Genomic DNA, 15828 nt, shown 5'->3' with positions numbered 1-15828 from the left:
GGGTGATTGAATGGTGGTGTCAAAGATGCAGTGCATGGGGAATTGCCAGATCATTGGACATGCTTGTGAGCAAGGTGCATAAAATTCTGCAAATGTGTTCAGGATGTGCTTCATACACTGACTGCCAATAAGATAAATATTTTCTTTATAATTTCTTGCTCACATGAAAGTGGACTGTGAAGGGCCAAGGAAATGTCTGTGGACAGACAAGGAATATGGAAAAGGAAAATCTGCTTGCACATCAACCAATACCACTTCATTCCACACATAACTGCGTGGTGCAGGTTGGTGGCATCATTTATTGAACGGCCTATTTTTTTTGAAGAGATGAATCCTGTTACTTGTACCATCACTGGTAAATGCACATCAATATCATTCCAACCTTTCAACACTGTGATACATGGATGGGATCATTTGTGTGCAGGATGATGCTCCTTTGCACATTTCGTAGTCAGTGAAGCAGATGCTGCAGAGACATTTTGTAAGTGCTAGAGTTATCAGCCATCATCTCCCTAGAGAGCCAATGGTCTTGCTGCAGTGGGAACACCAGTTCCCATTAGATCACCAAAGTTAAGCAGGTTTGGGCTGGGCTAGCACTTGGATGGGCCACCACCCAGATCTGCCAAGTGCTGTTGGCAAGTGGGATGCACTCAGCCCTTGTGAGGTCAGTTGATGAGCTACTTGACTGGGAAGTTGCAGCTCTGGTCACAGAAACTGACAACAGCCGGGAGAGTGGTGTGCTGACCACATAGCCGCATCCATTGACACCTGTCAGCAGAGGAAGGCTCTGCAGTTGGTCCGTACCATTGGGCATTATGAGGCCTGTTCAAACAGAATTATTTCCCTTCAGCCTGGCTGCCCAGATCACTTGATTTTAATCCGTGAGACTTCTGGCTTTGGGTTTATACGAAAGATGCTGTGTTTGTTACTGTAATTACAAACATAGAATTAAAGGCATGCAATGCACAACACTGAACATGACACTCCAATCTATTGTGGAACATGCTGTTTCTATTTCTGCTTTCGGCAGAAAGTGGTGCTCAGCAGATTGAATATGTCTTGTGCCAGTCTCATGACAATGAAAACCCAATTCCATTGTTGCTTTTTATGTGGGTTTTGGCCACTGGGCAATTAAAAATTTATTTCTCCTGTCCGATGCAGTACAACCTTTCCATGGTGGATGGGCTTACCTAACTAACAATGTCACAGCTGTTGAATGCCAAACCTACACGGTCATGTGCATTGCACAATATTGTTGGTTTACTGCGCAAGTTAAATCATATCATCTTATTGCGATTCATCTGCCGAACCCATTTATGTTATGATGCTAACAGCACCATCTAGTGGGGAATTTTTTCCCCCTCATAAAGTTTTGATAATATTCCATTCAAATTTGAGTCATTCAGAGCAGTGGTTCTTCCTTTACAATGTTTTAAAACTGAAACTTTAAATAATCACCCTGAATTTGTGTCATTTCATGGTGCAATCCCATCATTTTGAGGCCATTTGTAAGGATCCTAATCCATGTATTTAGTGGGTGGCTAGGGCTTCTTTTCAGTTGTGCTGTGTCAAGTACGGTTCTTGTCATATGGTTTATGTCCACAGCCTGTAACATACTGGTACCAATGGGGCAATTGTTTTGAAGTTTTTCCACTGTATTTGCTATCTTAAACAAGTCTCGGAAGTTGTCATTTCTTGCTCTGTCTTTTAAGTTCATTTGTAAGTCTACCGTGTTAACTACAATTCACATACTTTGACAATTTGTAAGATGTCCATCTGAAAAAAAAAAAGAACTGTGCTATATTTGAGTGTTGTCGTTGTTGTGGTGGTCAGTTTGAACATGGGTTTGGTGCAGCCTCTCCATGTTACTCCATGCTCTTTGTGTGTGTTTTACTCTAATTTGTCAAAGGATAATTCCAAAAACTAGCAAGTCTTCTTTCTTTTGTGTGAGCCTATCAACATCTCAATGCTTCTTCTTTTTGGTGAGTGCTCTCCTTTAATGCACAAATATTTATGTCCTACAAAAACTTTCACACAAAATATGTTTTATTGTCAGAATTAGTGTTTTCATTTCACCTCACTCCTTTAGTCCATATCAAGTGTTCCAGTGGCTCAGTTAATGTGAAAGACACAGATATGGGTTCAGATTTTCATCAGTTGCTTAGTTTAAATCTCTCAGAAACTTTCTTCACCTTTGAAGGCAGTATCGTGTTAGCAATTGCAAGGAAAACCTAAGATATCCTGCCTCATATCAGGTTTTACAAAAAAGAAAAAACAGCTGGAGATAAGCAGCTGTGGCTGTTGTGGAAAGATGTGGTCTTTGTACATTGCATCAGCATTTTTCCAGCTTCCTTATTGTGCTGTGGAAACATAATGGTTCTCTTGGCCGCTTTTCATTCTTCAGTAATCACTTCATAATGAGCAGAAACATGTATTGACTTATGCGTGATTTGGTGTTCTCATGAAATAATTTATGCAGCTGGAGTTCTGATAACAATTTTGCCATACATCCTTAAATTGATTGAGTCAAGTTTTTCTCCCTTTTTAGCTTGTTGATCAGAGATCATCCCCATAGTTTAATTTTAATTTCATAAACAGGAATGAATATTTCATGAGACACAGCTGTGTTTTTTTCTCTATAATCAGTGTGTGACGACCACCATTTAAGGTCAAAAATGTAATATCATAATTCTTCTACTATCAATCACTGTGCATTACCATATAATATTTCATTGTGCAAAAGCAGGAGTTGCTGTAACATTGGTCTTTGAACTGGGTGACCACTTAATATGAAAAATAATTAATTGTCTTTGCAATTTAACTAACATAAGGATGGTAACTGTTGCTTAAGTTGCTTCTTCTAGTAACATGCTCTGTAGCTTTAGGGCATGTCCATTTCAGATGTCTTAGCCATTTGGAAATATTTTTACTCCAAAGCAAATTGCATCTTGTGGAGTAAAAAAAGTATTTCTTGAATTGTACGAAAGTGTGAAACCTAATCTGCAGGAATTAATTTTGAAAGTAAAACCATTTGACCAAATTATACTGTGATCCTTTTTCTAATAACAGTGAATTTCATTTCATGAATTTGCTTATCTGGCTATATATGTTGCAGTAGTCTTTTTTTTAACCTCTTTCAATTGTTCATTACCTACCCTACAGCAATACTCTTGCCTGCCTATATGCCCTTGCTTTGAAAATGCTTGAGATTTGAAAGCATGAAGGTGCTGTACTTTTCTTTGCGACAATTTTCTTATAGACTCTTCAAGCATTCCCGGCAGGTATGTTGTAAATAGTCTTCACGGGTTTGCCACTGGATCACGTTGTGCAAATTCCACAATATTTCCTCGGAGCAACTGTCCGACATTTTCAGGTGGTTCAACCTTGCGACTGTGGTGTAAATATGGTATAATTCTAGCAGAACACACAATGAACTGTAATTTATTCTCTTGAAATGTTTATTCATCCTTCATGTTAGCTTCTAAGCCTCAGTCAGACGGTGTCGCTTCCACTATATTTACGTTAGGGAATAGTATCTGAGATATTATTAACTTCTCTTAACTTATTTGTCACATCTTACTGAAATTGCTAATTAGTTTTCAGGACTCAGTGTTGATGCAAGACGTTTCTGGAGGGACAAAATATGTCCAGGTGATTTGGCAGTACTAGATGAAGATTTTGTGCACTTTGAAGGTGTAACTGAGTGCCAGATGCTCGAAGCACATGCATGGAGAGACAATATATACACATGGATAACAAGTTAGACATTTACAGTCATTCTTAGCAATTATTCTGTAGTACTTGAGCATTGTATTTAAATAGTGGCAATTTTTGTAGTCTTACGGTTGTTGTGCATTATTATTTTATTTATCCATACAAATAATTGAAAGATATGTATTTGAATAATTGAAAGTTATTAATTTGACAAGTTAATTACCTGTTCAGGAATTTATTGCATCAAACACAAGTGAAAAACCTCATGAATCGTAAGACAGGCATGAAACTTTGCAAGCTTTCAAAAGATACATACACTGAACAGCCAAAGAAACTGGTACACCTACCTAATATCATGTAGGGGCACCGCGAGCACACAGAAGTGCCACAACACGACATGGCATGGACGTGACTAATGTCTGAAGTACTGTCAGAGGGAACTGACATGATGAATCCTGCAGGGCTTTCCATAAATCCGTAAGAGTAAGAGGGGGTGAAGATCTCTTCTGAACAGCATGTTGCAAGGCATCCCAGATATGCTCAGTAGTGTTGGTGTCTGGCGAGTTTGGTGGCCAGTGGAAGTGTTTAAACTCAGAAGAGTGTTCCTGGAGCTACTCTGTAGCAATTCCGGATGTGGGGGTGTGGCATTGTCCAGCTGGACTTGCCCAAGTCTGTCGAAATTCACAATGGACATGAATGGATGCAGGTGATCAGACTGGATGCTTACATATGTGTCACCTATCAGAGTCATGTCTAGATGTATCAGGAGTCCCATAGCATTTCAACTGCACAAGCCCCACACCATTACAGAGCTTCCACCAGCTTGAACAGTCCCCTGCTGCCATCCAGGGTCCATGGATTTATGAGGTTTTCTCCATACCCGTACACATCGATACACTCAATACAATTTGAAACGAGACATATTTCCTCACAGGCCCAGGCGAGGCATAAAGCTGTGTGTCGTGCAGCCATCCAGGGTACAAGCATGGGCCATCGGCTCCGAAAGCCCATATTGATGATGTTTGATTAAATGATTCACACACTGACAATTGTTGATGGCCCAGCATTGAAATCTGTTGCAATTTGCAGAAGAGTTGCACTTCTATTACACTGAATGATTCTCTTCAGTCATCGTTGGTCCCATTCTTACAGGATCTTTTTCAAGCCGCAGTGATGTTGGAGATATGGTGTTTTATTGGATTCCTGATATTCACAGTACACTCGTGAAATTACCATACAGAAAAATCCCCTCTTCATCGCTACCTCGGAGATGCTGTCCCCCATTGCTCATGTGCCGACTGTAACACCACTTTGAAATACAGACAGATCTTGATAATCTGACATTGTAGCAGCAGCAACCAATGTAACAACTGCACCAGAGACTTGTTGTCTTATGTAGGTATTGCCGACCACAGCACCATATTCAGCCTGTTTTGCTACGGTCGCAGGTTCGAATCCTGCCTCGAGCATGGATGTGTGTGATGTCCTTAGGTTAGTTAGGTTTAAGTAGTTCTAAGTTCTAGGGGACTAATGACCACAGCAGTTGAGTCCCATAGTGCTCGGAGCCATTTGAACCATTTATTCAGCCTGTTTACGTATTTCTGTATTTGAATACACATGCATATACCAGTTTCTTGGGCACTTCCGTGTATTATTTTGTGGAGTACTCCCTGAAATGCATTTATTTCGCACATATTACAAAATTAAATCTGAAAAAGCATTGTACAAGAATATAATCTAAACTTTTTCTAATTTCCAATCAGACAACCATTTACTGACCATAGAAGGTAAGAACTGGTGGTGGACAACATGCATGAACACTTGCATATCAGTTCAAGTAAGATTATTGGTAGTAACTGAGCAGTTCAGTATACTTGTAGACATAGTTTTAAAACAGGAATTGCCATAATCTATCAACAAAGAAATTGCATACTGTACATAGAATGCATTGAGTGAAAAAATGTCCAAGCCAACTAATAATACACTGATGCAAGTCCTATGTGATGCATGTAGATTGTCTGTTGAATGTCAGTCCCAGGTTTATTCTCAGTTACAGGCTGTCCCCTCTGTTAACCATTATTGTCTGCTCTACAGTGGGATTGACAATGAAAGGGAGACATACTTTAAGTATTCATTACTGAGATGACCACGTGGTATAATTCTTTCGAATTCACAACTCTTTTTGTCAATCTGAGGTCAACTACAAGCATTCAGTCTGCACTTAATCGAATGTTTCAGGTAGAAGGCTCTTTGCTGATCATAAACTAAGCTTTCACATAGTAAAAGTTGCTTTTGGTGCAATATAACAAACGCTTTTGGTGACAACATAAAGTTGCTTTAAATTATCCATCACTTTTTCATATCAGTCTTTTTACTTAAGTTTACGTTATCAGCTCCCATTATATTCAACATTAATAACATTTATTGAAAGTCAGAACCACCTCTTATTTGCACTGACATCACAGGTTTTGTGGGGCATAGTAATACCAGCATTGTTCAACTTTTTTTTTGACACTGTCTTCAAACAGCATTTTTTTCATCAGTTGAGATATCTCAGTCAAAGTATTAGATCAAAACAACTTTCTTCTAAAAGATGATGTTTTAATTAATTAGAACATAAATGAAAATGCATAAATAACCACAAAAATACTATGTCTTGAAAAAGGCTGGTTACAGATTTGGGTTTAATAGTCCAGTGAATTCATTTGATACACATAGCAACCGCATTCTGTTCAAGGTTATTTAGACATTTTTATTTTCACTTTAGTATGTTTCTAGGCCTACAACTATTTCAGTCAACATATCACAAAAATGATTTGGATGCGAACACAGCTAACAGTCTGTGAGGGTCGCTAAATACTATTTTGATGCACTGAATCATACTTAATATTGCCGTTCAGTATTTTTTCAAAATATGTGAAAGACCATTTGATTCTAAAAACGTTTTGTAATTCATAGATTTGGCTTGGTTGATGACATTAAAATGTTGCTACAAGCAACCATAATTAAAAGAGGCACAGCAGTGAAGGTAGAGTGTTACTACAGTGAGCAACAGAGTGACTGGAGCAACAGGTGGGGGTTTAGTTTGGTTCATGACAGTATGACAGTTTCAGGTGGCACTGTGTTTTCATCTCTGAGCAACTCTGACGGCAACCATATTGAAGTGCAACAGATACATAGTTTTATTTCTGCTGCAGCCTAATAATAAGAAACAAATAATACATAAAGTTTTTGTTTGTTATTCAAATCTTTTAAGATCACCTCAGCCAACATAAGAAGCCACGGACCTAAAATCCTGAAGATAAGTGTATCCACAGGAGTTGTGAATTTGTGAAACTACTCATAGGGCTTCAATTACATGTCAGAAAGGATGGGGGTTCGATTTAGATGTCCGAAAGTAAACATAGGTTGATCTCAACCAGATTTAGGTTCTTACGGTGCCAACCTGCAACTGTGTCACAATGTGGAAGGTCTGGGGGTGCACCAGCATTATATGGTCTCCAGCTACAGAAGAAATCAGTGTAGTTGGCTTGGTGGCTGAAGGCAGTGACTGCGTTGACAGTGGAAGCCAGATTACACCATATAGGCTTAATTTGATACTTCAGCTGCACACAGGGACATAGGTTATTGTGCTGTGATGCTGCCAGGAAGGATGATGATGATGATGTACTACCAGTGCCAGAAATGGTTGTAAAGGCTTGTGGGCAATTGAGGCTGCAGTTGGTTCAGAATGGTTCAAATGGCTCTGAGCACTATGCGACTTAACTTCTGAGGTCATCAGTCGCCTAGAACTTAGAACTAATTAAACCTAACTAACCTAAGAACATCACACACATCCATGCCCAAGGCAGGATTCGAACCTGCAACCGTAGCGGTCGCTCGGCTCCAGACTGCAGTTCCGGCCAGCTGGTGCAGTTGGTTCTGGAGCTGACTGAGCAGCTACCCCGAACTTTAGGTATGAGGAGATGCTGGCCCCAGCTTGCAGGAATGATGGACCCAGAACTGGGAGCTCACTCAGGACAGTGACCACTGTGGTGTACGCGTGTGATATTTATATGTAATTATAATTAATTGTTTTTGTGCAGTACCTTTTGCGTAAGTGAGTACTGAAGGAGGTAACACTGAATATTATGCCATAAAGCATCAGTGACTGAAAATATGTAAAGTATGTTAACTTGCTGATTTCTGTCCCTGAAGTTAGCAATAATTCTTATGACAAAAGTAGGTGCATCTAAAGGTCTCATCAGATATCCTCTGGTTTTTCCAATTTAAGTTTTTATTAGTATGCACACCCAAGAACTTATAACTTTCTACCCTGTTTATTATTTTTTGTTGATGAACTGCATTCATAGTAGAAGCATATATTTGACAGTACGAAATTAAATGAATGAGCTGCCTTTCTTGATATTTTTTAAAGCTGCTCCATGTGTCCAAAACCAATATCTTTCACTAACACATCTTTTAGTATTTTCCCTGTGGGTGTCCCATTGATGAACACGCCAATAATGTTTGTATTGTTTGCAAAAAGGAGCAATTTTTCTGCTTATTTAACTAAAGTAGTAGATTACTAATACAGGGCAAGAACATTAATAGTCCCACGATTGAATCCTGCAAAACACCCACTGTGATTTTTTCCCAAGAAAATGATTTTGCTTCCCTGTTCACGTTGCTCAAACATATTAAATTACTGCACTCTGTTTCTAAAATAGGCACTAGACCAAGCTTGTCCTGCACTATGTACCTCATAAATACTTAAATATCTCTAGTAGAGTATTGTGATTTGAACAATCAAATGCCTTTGCTAGGCCAGAAGATCTCAACCTAATATTTGTTTCTTTAAAAATTTTATTATGTGCTCAGTGAATGTATTAACAGTTTCCTCAATAGAGTTTCTTCACATAGAGAGGTGCAGTGACCAAAATAGCTATATACAGTTTTCAGCCTGGCATTAGTTACGTAAATATGAAAACAAAATTTTCTTATTCTGTAGGTGACTGAAAGCACTGTTCTTCTACTTGTATATATGTATAGGGTATATTGTAGCTGAATGTTGTTATAACTTCAGCCCAAACATCCATGGTAGCAGAAAACATATTTCTAGAGCTCTCCTAAAAGATGTCAGTATGCAAACAGGGGTAGTGATTTTTATGGAAAATCTGAAATTCTCGAGGAGTCAGACTTACATGGAAAAATAAGGGAAAACCTCAGGGAATTCTGTATAACTTAGTATTTGATGTATTAACTTAGTCTTTATTGAGCTTTATAGCTCTCAAATTTTAAAATATTATATACAGGGTGGTCCATTGATAGTGACCGGGCCAAATATCTCACGAAATAAGCATCAAATGAAAGAACTACAAAGAATGAAACTCGTCTAGCTTGAAGGGGGAATCCAGATGACACTATGGTTGGCCCGCTAGATGGCGCTGCCGTAGGTCAAACGAATATCAGCTGTGTTTTTTAATAGGAACCCTCATTTTTTATTACATATTTTTGTAGTACATAAAGAAATATGAATGTTTTAGTTGAACCACTTTTTTCACTTTGTGATGGATGGCACTGTAATAGTCACAAACATATAAGTACTTGGTATCACATAACATTCCGCTGGTGCAGATGGTATTTGCTTCGTGATACATTACCTGTGTTAAAATGGACTGTTTACCAATTGTGGAAAAGATCGATATCGTGTTGATATATGCCTATTGTGATCAAAATGCCCAATGGGCGTGTGCTATGTATGCTGCTCGGGGTCCTGGACAACATCATCCAACTGTCTGGACCGTTCACCGGACAGTTCCGTTATTTAAGGAAACAGGAAGTGTTCAGCCACATGTGAAGTGTCAACCACGACCTGCAACAAATGATGATGCCCAAGTAGGTGTTTTAGCTGCCGTCGCGGTTTATCTGCACATCAGTAGCAGACAAACTGTGCGAGAATCAGGAATCTCAAAAACGTCGGTGTTGAGAGTGCAACTTCAACATCGATTGCACCCATACCATATGTCTATGCACCAGGAATTGCAGTGCGATGACTTTGGACATCGTGTACAGTTCTGTCACTGGGCACAAGAGAAATTACAGGACTAGACAGATTTTTTGCACGCATTCTATTTAGCGATGAAGGGTCATTCACCAACAGTGACCTTGGCGGGTTAATGTGGCATTATGTTAGGAAGGATAATTGGCCCCCATTTTATTGATGGCAATCTAAATGGTGCAATATATGCTGATTTCCTACATAATGTTCTACCGATGTTACTACAAGATGTTTCACTGCATGACAGAATGGCGATGTGCTTCCAACATGATGGGTGTCCGGCACATAGCTCGCGTGCGGTTGAAGTGGTATTGAATAGCATATTTCATGACAGATGGATTGGTCATTGAAGCACCATGTTCACCGGATCTGATGTTGCCAGATTTCTTTCTGTGGGGGAAGTTGAAGGATATTTGCTACCGTGATCCATCGACAATGCCTGACAACATGTGTCAGCGCATTGTCAATGCATGTCCGAATATTAGGGAAGGTGAACTTTTCACTGTTCGAGAGGAATGTCGTTACACATATTGCCATAGTGCCATCTGGTTTCCCCCTTCAAGATAGACAAGTTTCGTTCTTTGTAGTTTTTTCGTTTGATGCTTATTTTGTGAGATATTTGGCCCAGTCGCGATCAATGGACCACCCTGTATATTAAAGAATATTCATTATATTGAATATTCTATATAAATCAAAAAACCGCTGTTAAACTTCTGCTTATTGGCTAATATTTCACAGCTGTGAGGAAAGAAGAGTCATTTTTATAATGTGCGATACACTACCCCCCCCCCCCCCCCAATTATTTATCAGCCACTTCTTATGATATCATCAACCTGTACTTCTTAGGGATTTCCCCACCCAAATTTGTGTAGCCTTGCTGTTAAACCTTGCTTGACAAGGTAACACTGGAACAGAAATGTGGTTACACAGTAAGACATAATTAATAACATTTCTTAACAGTGAGACCACACAATTTACCTAAGTTTGGTAGTAGTTTTCTGGCTCTTGGCAGTGTATGATATTGTCGCTGTGACTAAAATTACCATGCAGACACACATCTTTGACTGTTCTCATTACTCTGCAAATAGCAATTGCTAAGTCAGAACTCTATTGTTATGAATGGAACTCGGTGTTCCGTAGCGTAATTGCCAGAACTGCTGCACTGTAGGAAGTAGGCAGTCTGAAAGAACTGAGTGAGTTGTGCAGGTACAGCAATCTCCCAGGTGGCTGACAACATTATCGGCATATGATTACCAAGTGCTGATGGATGTGGCATGGAAGCAGAGTTTATTTATAATTACACCAAGCATGTAGTCTTGTCCTCCATTGCCTCTGTGCTGGCACACGAGTCTGTAGCAATGAAGCTGAAAATATTATTGAATATTTAATGCTGCTTGTTTGAAAGATGTATGTTAACATTCGCAATAATATTTGAATATTTACTTTTTAAACATTACAGTGCTGACTGAGCTGCTCTATGACTGTGCGTGGTTGTCATGTCTTTTTCCCATACTTGTACATTGCAATGAGTACCATCTCATTCAATTAATAAAAAAAATAATAATAAAAAATTGTTTTCACTGTTGGCAAAATACAGCTTGTGGATACGCAAGTGGCTTTAAAATTGTCATAATGTCCAACGCAGTGTGCTATGTAGTTTCTCAGCTGGAGATTGTGCATCATGTTGAGTAACACTTTATTAAGAGAGGAAGATCAGTATAGCTTTGCAATAAAGCATTGTCTTTATTGTATTGTTGAAAAAGCTTTCTCATGTGCAACTTGAAAGTTCATATGAATCTCTCAGCGAGTGCGTTAGCCTCAGGAGGAAATGGTGCAGTTTCACAAAATAGTTTAAATTCCTGAGAGGTAAATTGCGTGCCATTGTCAGTGACAATAGATTTTGGCAATCCTTCAGTCAAGGAGACCATTGAGAAAGCCTGAATAGTGTTTGTGGAAGATATTGATGACATCTGTGTCAGAAATGGTAATTTGTAGAAAGCATCGATGAGGGTGAACCAGTAGCTTCTGAGAAATGGCCCTGAAAAATCAATATGTAGACCTGACCAGGGTTCTGATGCCTGTGCTGACAGAAAATATTATCAAGGCAAAGCTGACTAGTATATTTTACATGTGACATTTAGTCAAAATCATTTCAATGTCTGCATCAATATTTTTCCAGGATGGTCCCTGACCTTGTGCTTGGTACAAAGAATGCCCCATTGGCATTGATGTGGCGTCTGTAACACCTTAGATTTAAGTATCACAGGGAAGGCCATTTGTGTCTTGCCTGATTCTGAAAGCACCAAAATGACATCTTAGTACACTGTACATGCATGCCTCATAGTACAATAAGACTTTATCTCTGGCTGACTGAGTAACTTCTTATCATTAGGCCACTCCATTTGGATATATTGTTTGATCTTAGACAAAACAGGATCTTTAGCTACAAGCTTTACAATTAAATTTGAGTTTACTGGTAAATTTTCCAGTGTCTTGATTATCAAGATTAGCTGATGAGTCAAACTTTTTGTCTTGCCGTGTTGGCAAAACTGAAAGCAAAATTGTCTTTTGCTGTAGACCTGAATATAATTTCGTAATCATAGTCCAACAGAATTAGTGCCCACATTCTCTGAGTTATTCATGTTTCAAGACTAGTTGTGTCCACAAGAGTGTGCGTTGGCGAGTGTGCCTTGGCGAGTGTGCTAGAAAAAGAGCTAGCACTCGAAAACTAGTGCGAATGCTGTATTCTGTTATGTATTTCTGTGCTCCATGCATCAATCTGGGTGCTCCTGGGATTGGAATGACTCCTTACCCTCTCCCTTAAAACCCACATCCTTTCATCTTTCCCTCTCCTTCCCTCTTTCCTGACGAAGCAACCGCAGTCCTATTTGGTATTGGTCCTACATACCTGAGCAGTGTTCTAGGAGGGGTTGCTCAAGTAATTTGTAAGCAATTTCCTTTGTGGACTAATTGTATTTCCCTAGTATTCCACCAATAAACCAAAGTTTGCTACATGCTGTACTCATGACTGTGCCTATGTGATCATTTCATGCTCCTAATGAGTGTTACTCCAAAGTATTTGAATAAGTTTACAGATTCCAGCTGTGACTCACTAATATTATATTCATAGAATACTGTGCTTTTTGGTTTGTAAAGTGCACAGTTTTACATTTTTGAACATTTAAAGCAAGCTGCCAGTCATTGCATCTTATCAAGATCTGGCTGAATACTTTTACAACTTCTTTCAGACAGTATTTCATTGTAGATAACTGCATCATCTGTGGAAAGTCTGAGATTACATCTACATATACATTTATACTCCGCAAGCCACCCAACGGTGTGTGGCGGAGGGCATTTTACATGCCACTTTCATTACCTCCCTTTTCTGTTCCAGTCGCGTATGGTTCGTGGGAAGAACGACTGTCTGAAAGCCTCTGTGCACGCACGAATCTCTCTAATTTTACATTCGTGATCTCTTCGGGAGGTATGAGTAAGGTGAAGCAATATATTCGATACCTCATCCAGAAACGCGCTCTCTCGAAACCTGGCGAGCAAGCTACACCGCGATGCAGAGCACCTCTCTTGCAGAGTCTGCCACTTGAGTTTGCTAAACATCTTCATAATGCTATCACAGTTACCAAATAACCCTGTGACAAAAATGTCTTCAGGCTGCTGCCTCGGAGTGTAGCGGCAGTGGGGAGTCTGGTGCGTCGCAAGGTACACCCCAGGTGTTACATGCTTCACCCACTGTCTCTGCTGTCGAGACATCTTCGCGGGTACCGGGCGCAGTTGGGCCACCCTCTCCCCAAGGGGAGTGGCGGGTTCAGCGGCGTTCGCGGCGCACGAGGCGGAGGGTCAATGTGGAGGCTGGCCGTGTGGCATCGCCCGCTCTGCCTGTGAGTGGACATGTGGCTGCTACTTCAACAAGGTCCGAGCAGGCACACGGGAGGAGGGGTTTATTAGTTATTGGGAGCTCCAACGTTAGGCGGGTGATGGAGCCCCTTAGGGAAATAGCGGAAAGGTCGGGGAAGAAGGCCAGTGTTCACTCTGTCTGCTTGCCGGGGGGTCTCATCCAAGATGTGGAGGAGGCCCTACCGGCGGCGATAGAGAGCACTGGGTGCACCCGACTGCAAATTGTTGCTCATGTCGGCACCAATGACTCCTGCCGTCTGGGTTCAGAGGTCATCCTCAGTTCTTACAGGCGGTTGGCGGAGTTGGTGAAGGCAGAAAGCCTCACTCGCGGGGTGGAATCAGAGCTAACTATTTGTAGTATCGTTCCCAGAACCAATCGTGGTCCTCTGGTTTGGAGCCGAGTGGAAGGCTTAAACCAGAGACTCAGACGATTCTGCGGAGAGCTGGGGTGCAAATTTCTCGACCTCCGCTATCAGGTGGAGAAATGTAGGGTCCCCCTGAATAGGTCAGGCGTGCACTACACGCCGGAAGCGGCTACAAGGGTAGCGGAGTACGTGTGGAGTGCACATGGGGTTTTTTTAGGTTAGAGAATTCCCTCCCTAGGCCCGACAAGACGCCTCCTGAGACGCGGCAAGGCAGGAGTAGGCAAAATGCAACAGGGAATAACAATACTAATGTGCTAATAGTAAACTTCAGGAACGTCTATAGAAAGGTCCCAGAACTGCTCTCATTAATAAACGGTCACAACGCCCATATAGTACTAGGGACAGAAAGTTGCCTGAAACGACATGTAAACAGTAATGAAATCCTAAACTCAGATTGGAATGTATACCGCAGAGACAGGCTGGACAGTGAAGGGGGAGGCATGTTTATAGCGATAAGAAGTGCAATAGTATCGAAGGAAATTGACAGAGATTCGAATTGTGAAATGATTTGGGTGAAGGTCACGGTTAAAGCAGGCTCAGACATGGTAATTGGATGTCTCTATAGTCCCCCCGGCTCAGCAGCTGTTGTGGCTCAGCACCTGAAGAATAATTTGGAAAATATTTCAAGTAGATTTCCCCACCATGTTATAGTTCTGGGTGGAGATTTTCATTTGCCGGATATAGACTGGGAGACTCAAACGTTCATAACGGGTGGCAGGGACAAAGAATCCAGTGAAATATTTTTATGTGCTTTATCTGAAAACTACCTTGAGTAGTTAAACAGAGAACCGACTTGTGGCGATAACATATTAGACCTTCTGGTGACAAACAGACCAGAACTGTTTGAATCAGTTAATGCAGAACAGGGAATCAGTGATCATAAAGCTGTTACTGCATCGATAATTTCAGCCGTATATAGAAATATTAAAAAAGGTTGGAAGATTTTTCTGTTTAGCAAAAGTGACAAAAAGCAGATTACAGAGTACCTGACGGCTCAACACAAAAGTTTTGTCTCAAGTACAGATAGTGTTGAGGATCAGTGGACAAAGTTCAAAACCATCGTACAATATGCGTTAGATGAGTATGTGCCAAGCAAGATCATAAGAGATGGAAAAGAGCCACCGTGGTAAAACAACCGAGTTAGAAAACTGCTGCGGAAGCAAAGGGAACTTCACAGCAAACATAAACATAGCCAAAGTCTTGCAGACAAACAAAAATTACGCGAAGCCAAATGTAGTGTTAGGAGGGCTATGCAAGAGGCTTTCAATGAATTCGAAAGTAAAGTTCTATGTACTGACTTGGCAGAAAGTCCTAAGAAATTTTGGTCCTATGTCAAAGTGGTAGGTGGATCAAAACAAAATGTCCAGACACTCTGTGACCAAAATGATACTGAAACAGAGGATGACAGACTAAAGGCCGAAATACTAAATGTCTTCTTCCAAACCTGTTTCACAGAGGAGGACTGCACTGTGCTTCCTTCTCTAGATTGTCGCACAGTTGACAAAATGGTAGATATCGAAATAGATGACAGAGGGATAGAGAAACAATTAAAATCGCTCAAAAGAGGAAAGGCCTCTGGTCCTGATGGGATTCCAGTTCGATTTTACACAGAGTACGCGAAGGAACTTGCCCCCCTTCTTGCAGCGGTGTACCGTAGGTCTCTAGAAGAGCGAAGCGTTCCAAAGGATTAGAAAAGGGCACAGGTCATCCCCGTTTTCAAGAAGGGACATCGAACAG

The 15828-nt window shown here is 40.6% G+C and overlaps 1 protein-coding gene across 1 annotated transcript in view; it reads left to right on the top strand.

The window, feature by feature from the left end:
* LOC126282046 (uncharacterized) overlaps positions 1–15828 on the top strand; it is a 92441-nt gene that overhangs the window by 65161 nt on the left and 11452 nt on the right. Inside the window, exon 5 of the mRNA XM_049981465.1 lies at positions 3597–3759. Coding sequence (XP_049837422.1) covers positions 3597–3759 — 163 coding nt within the window. The remainder of the gene's footprint in view (positions 1–3596; positions 3760–15828) is intronic.

Source organism: Schistocerca gregaria, chromosome 7, assembly GCF_023897955.1.
Source record: "Schistocerca gregaria isolate iqSchGreg1 chromosome 7, iqSchGreg1.2, whole genome shotgun sequence".
In the NCBI taxonomy this organism is placed as follows: domain Eukaryota; kingdom Metazoa; phylum Arthropoda; class Insecta; order Orthoptera; family Acrididae; genus Schistocerca; species Schistocerca gregaria.
Note: the sequence above shows the minus strand (reverse complement) of the source record. Positions and strands in the feature narration are given on the sequence as shown.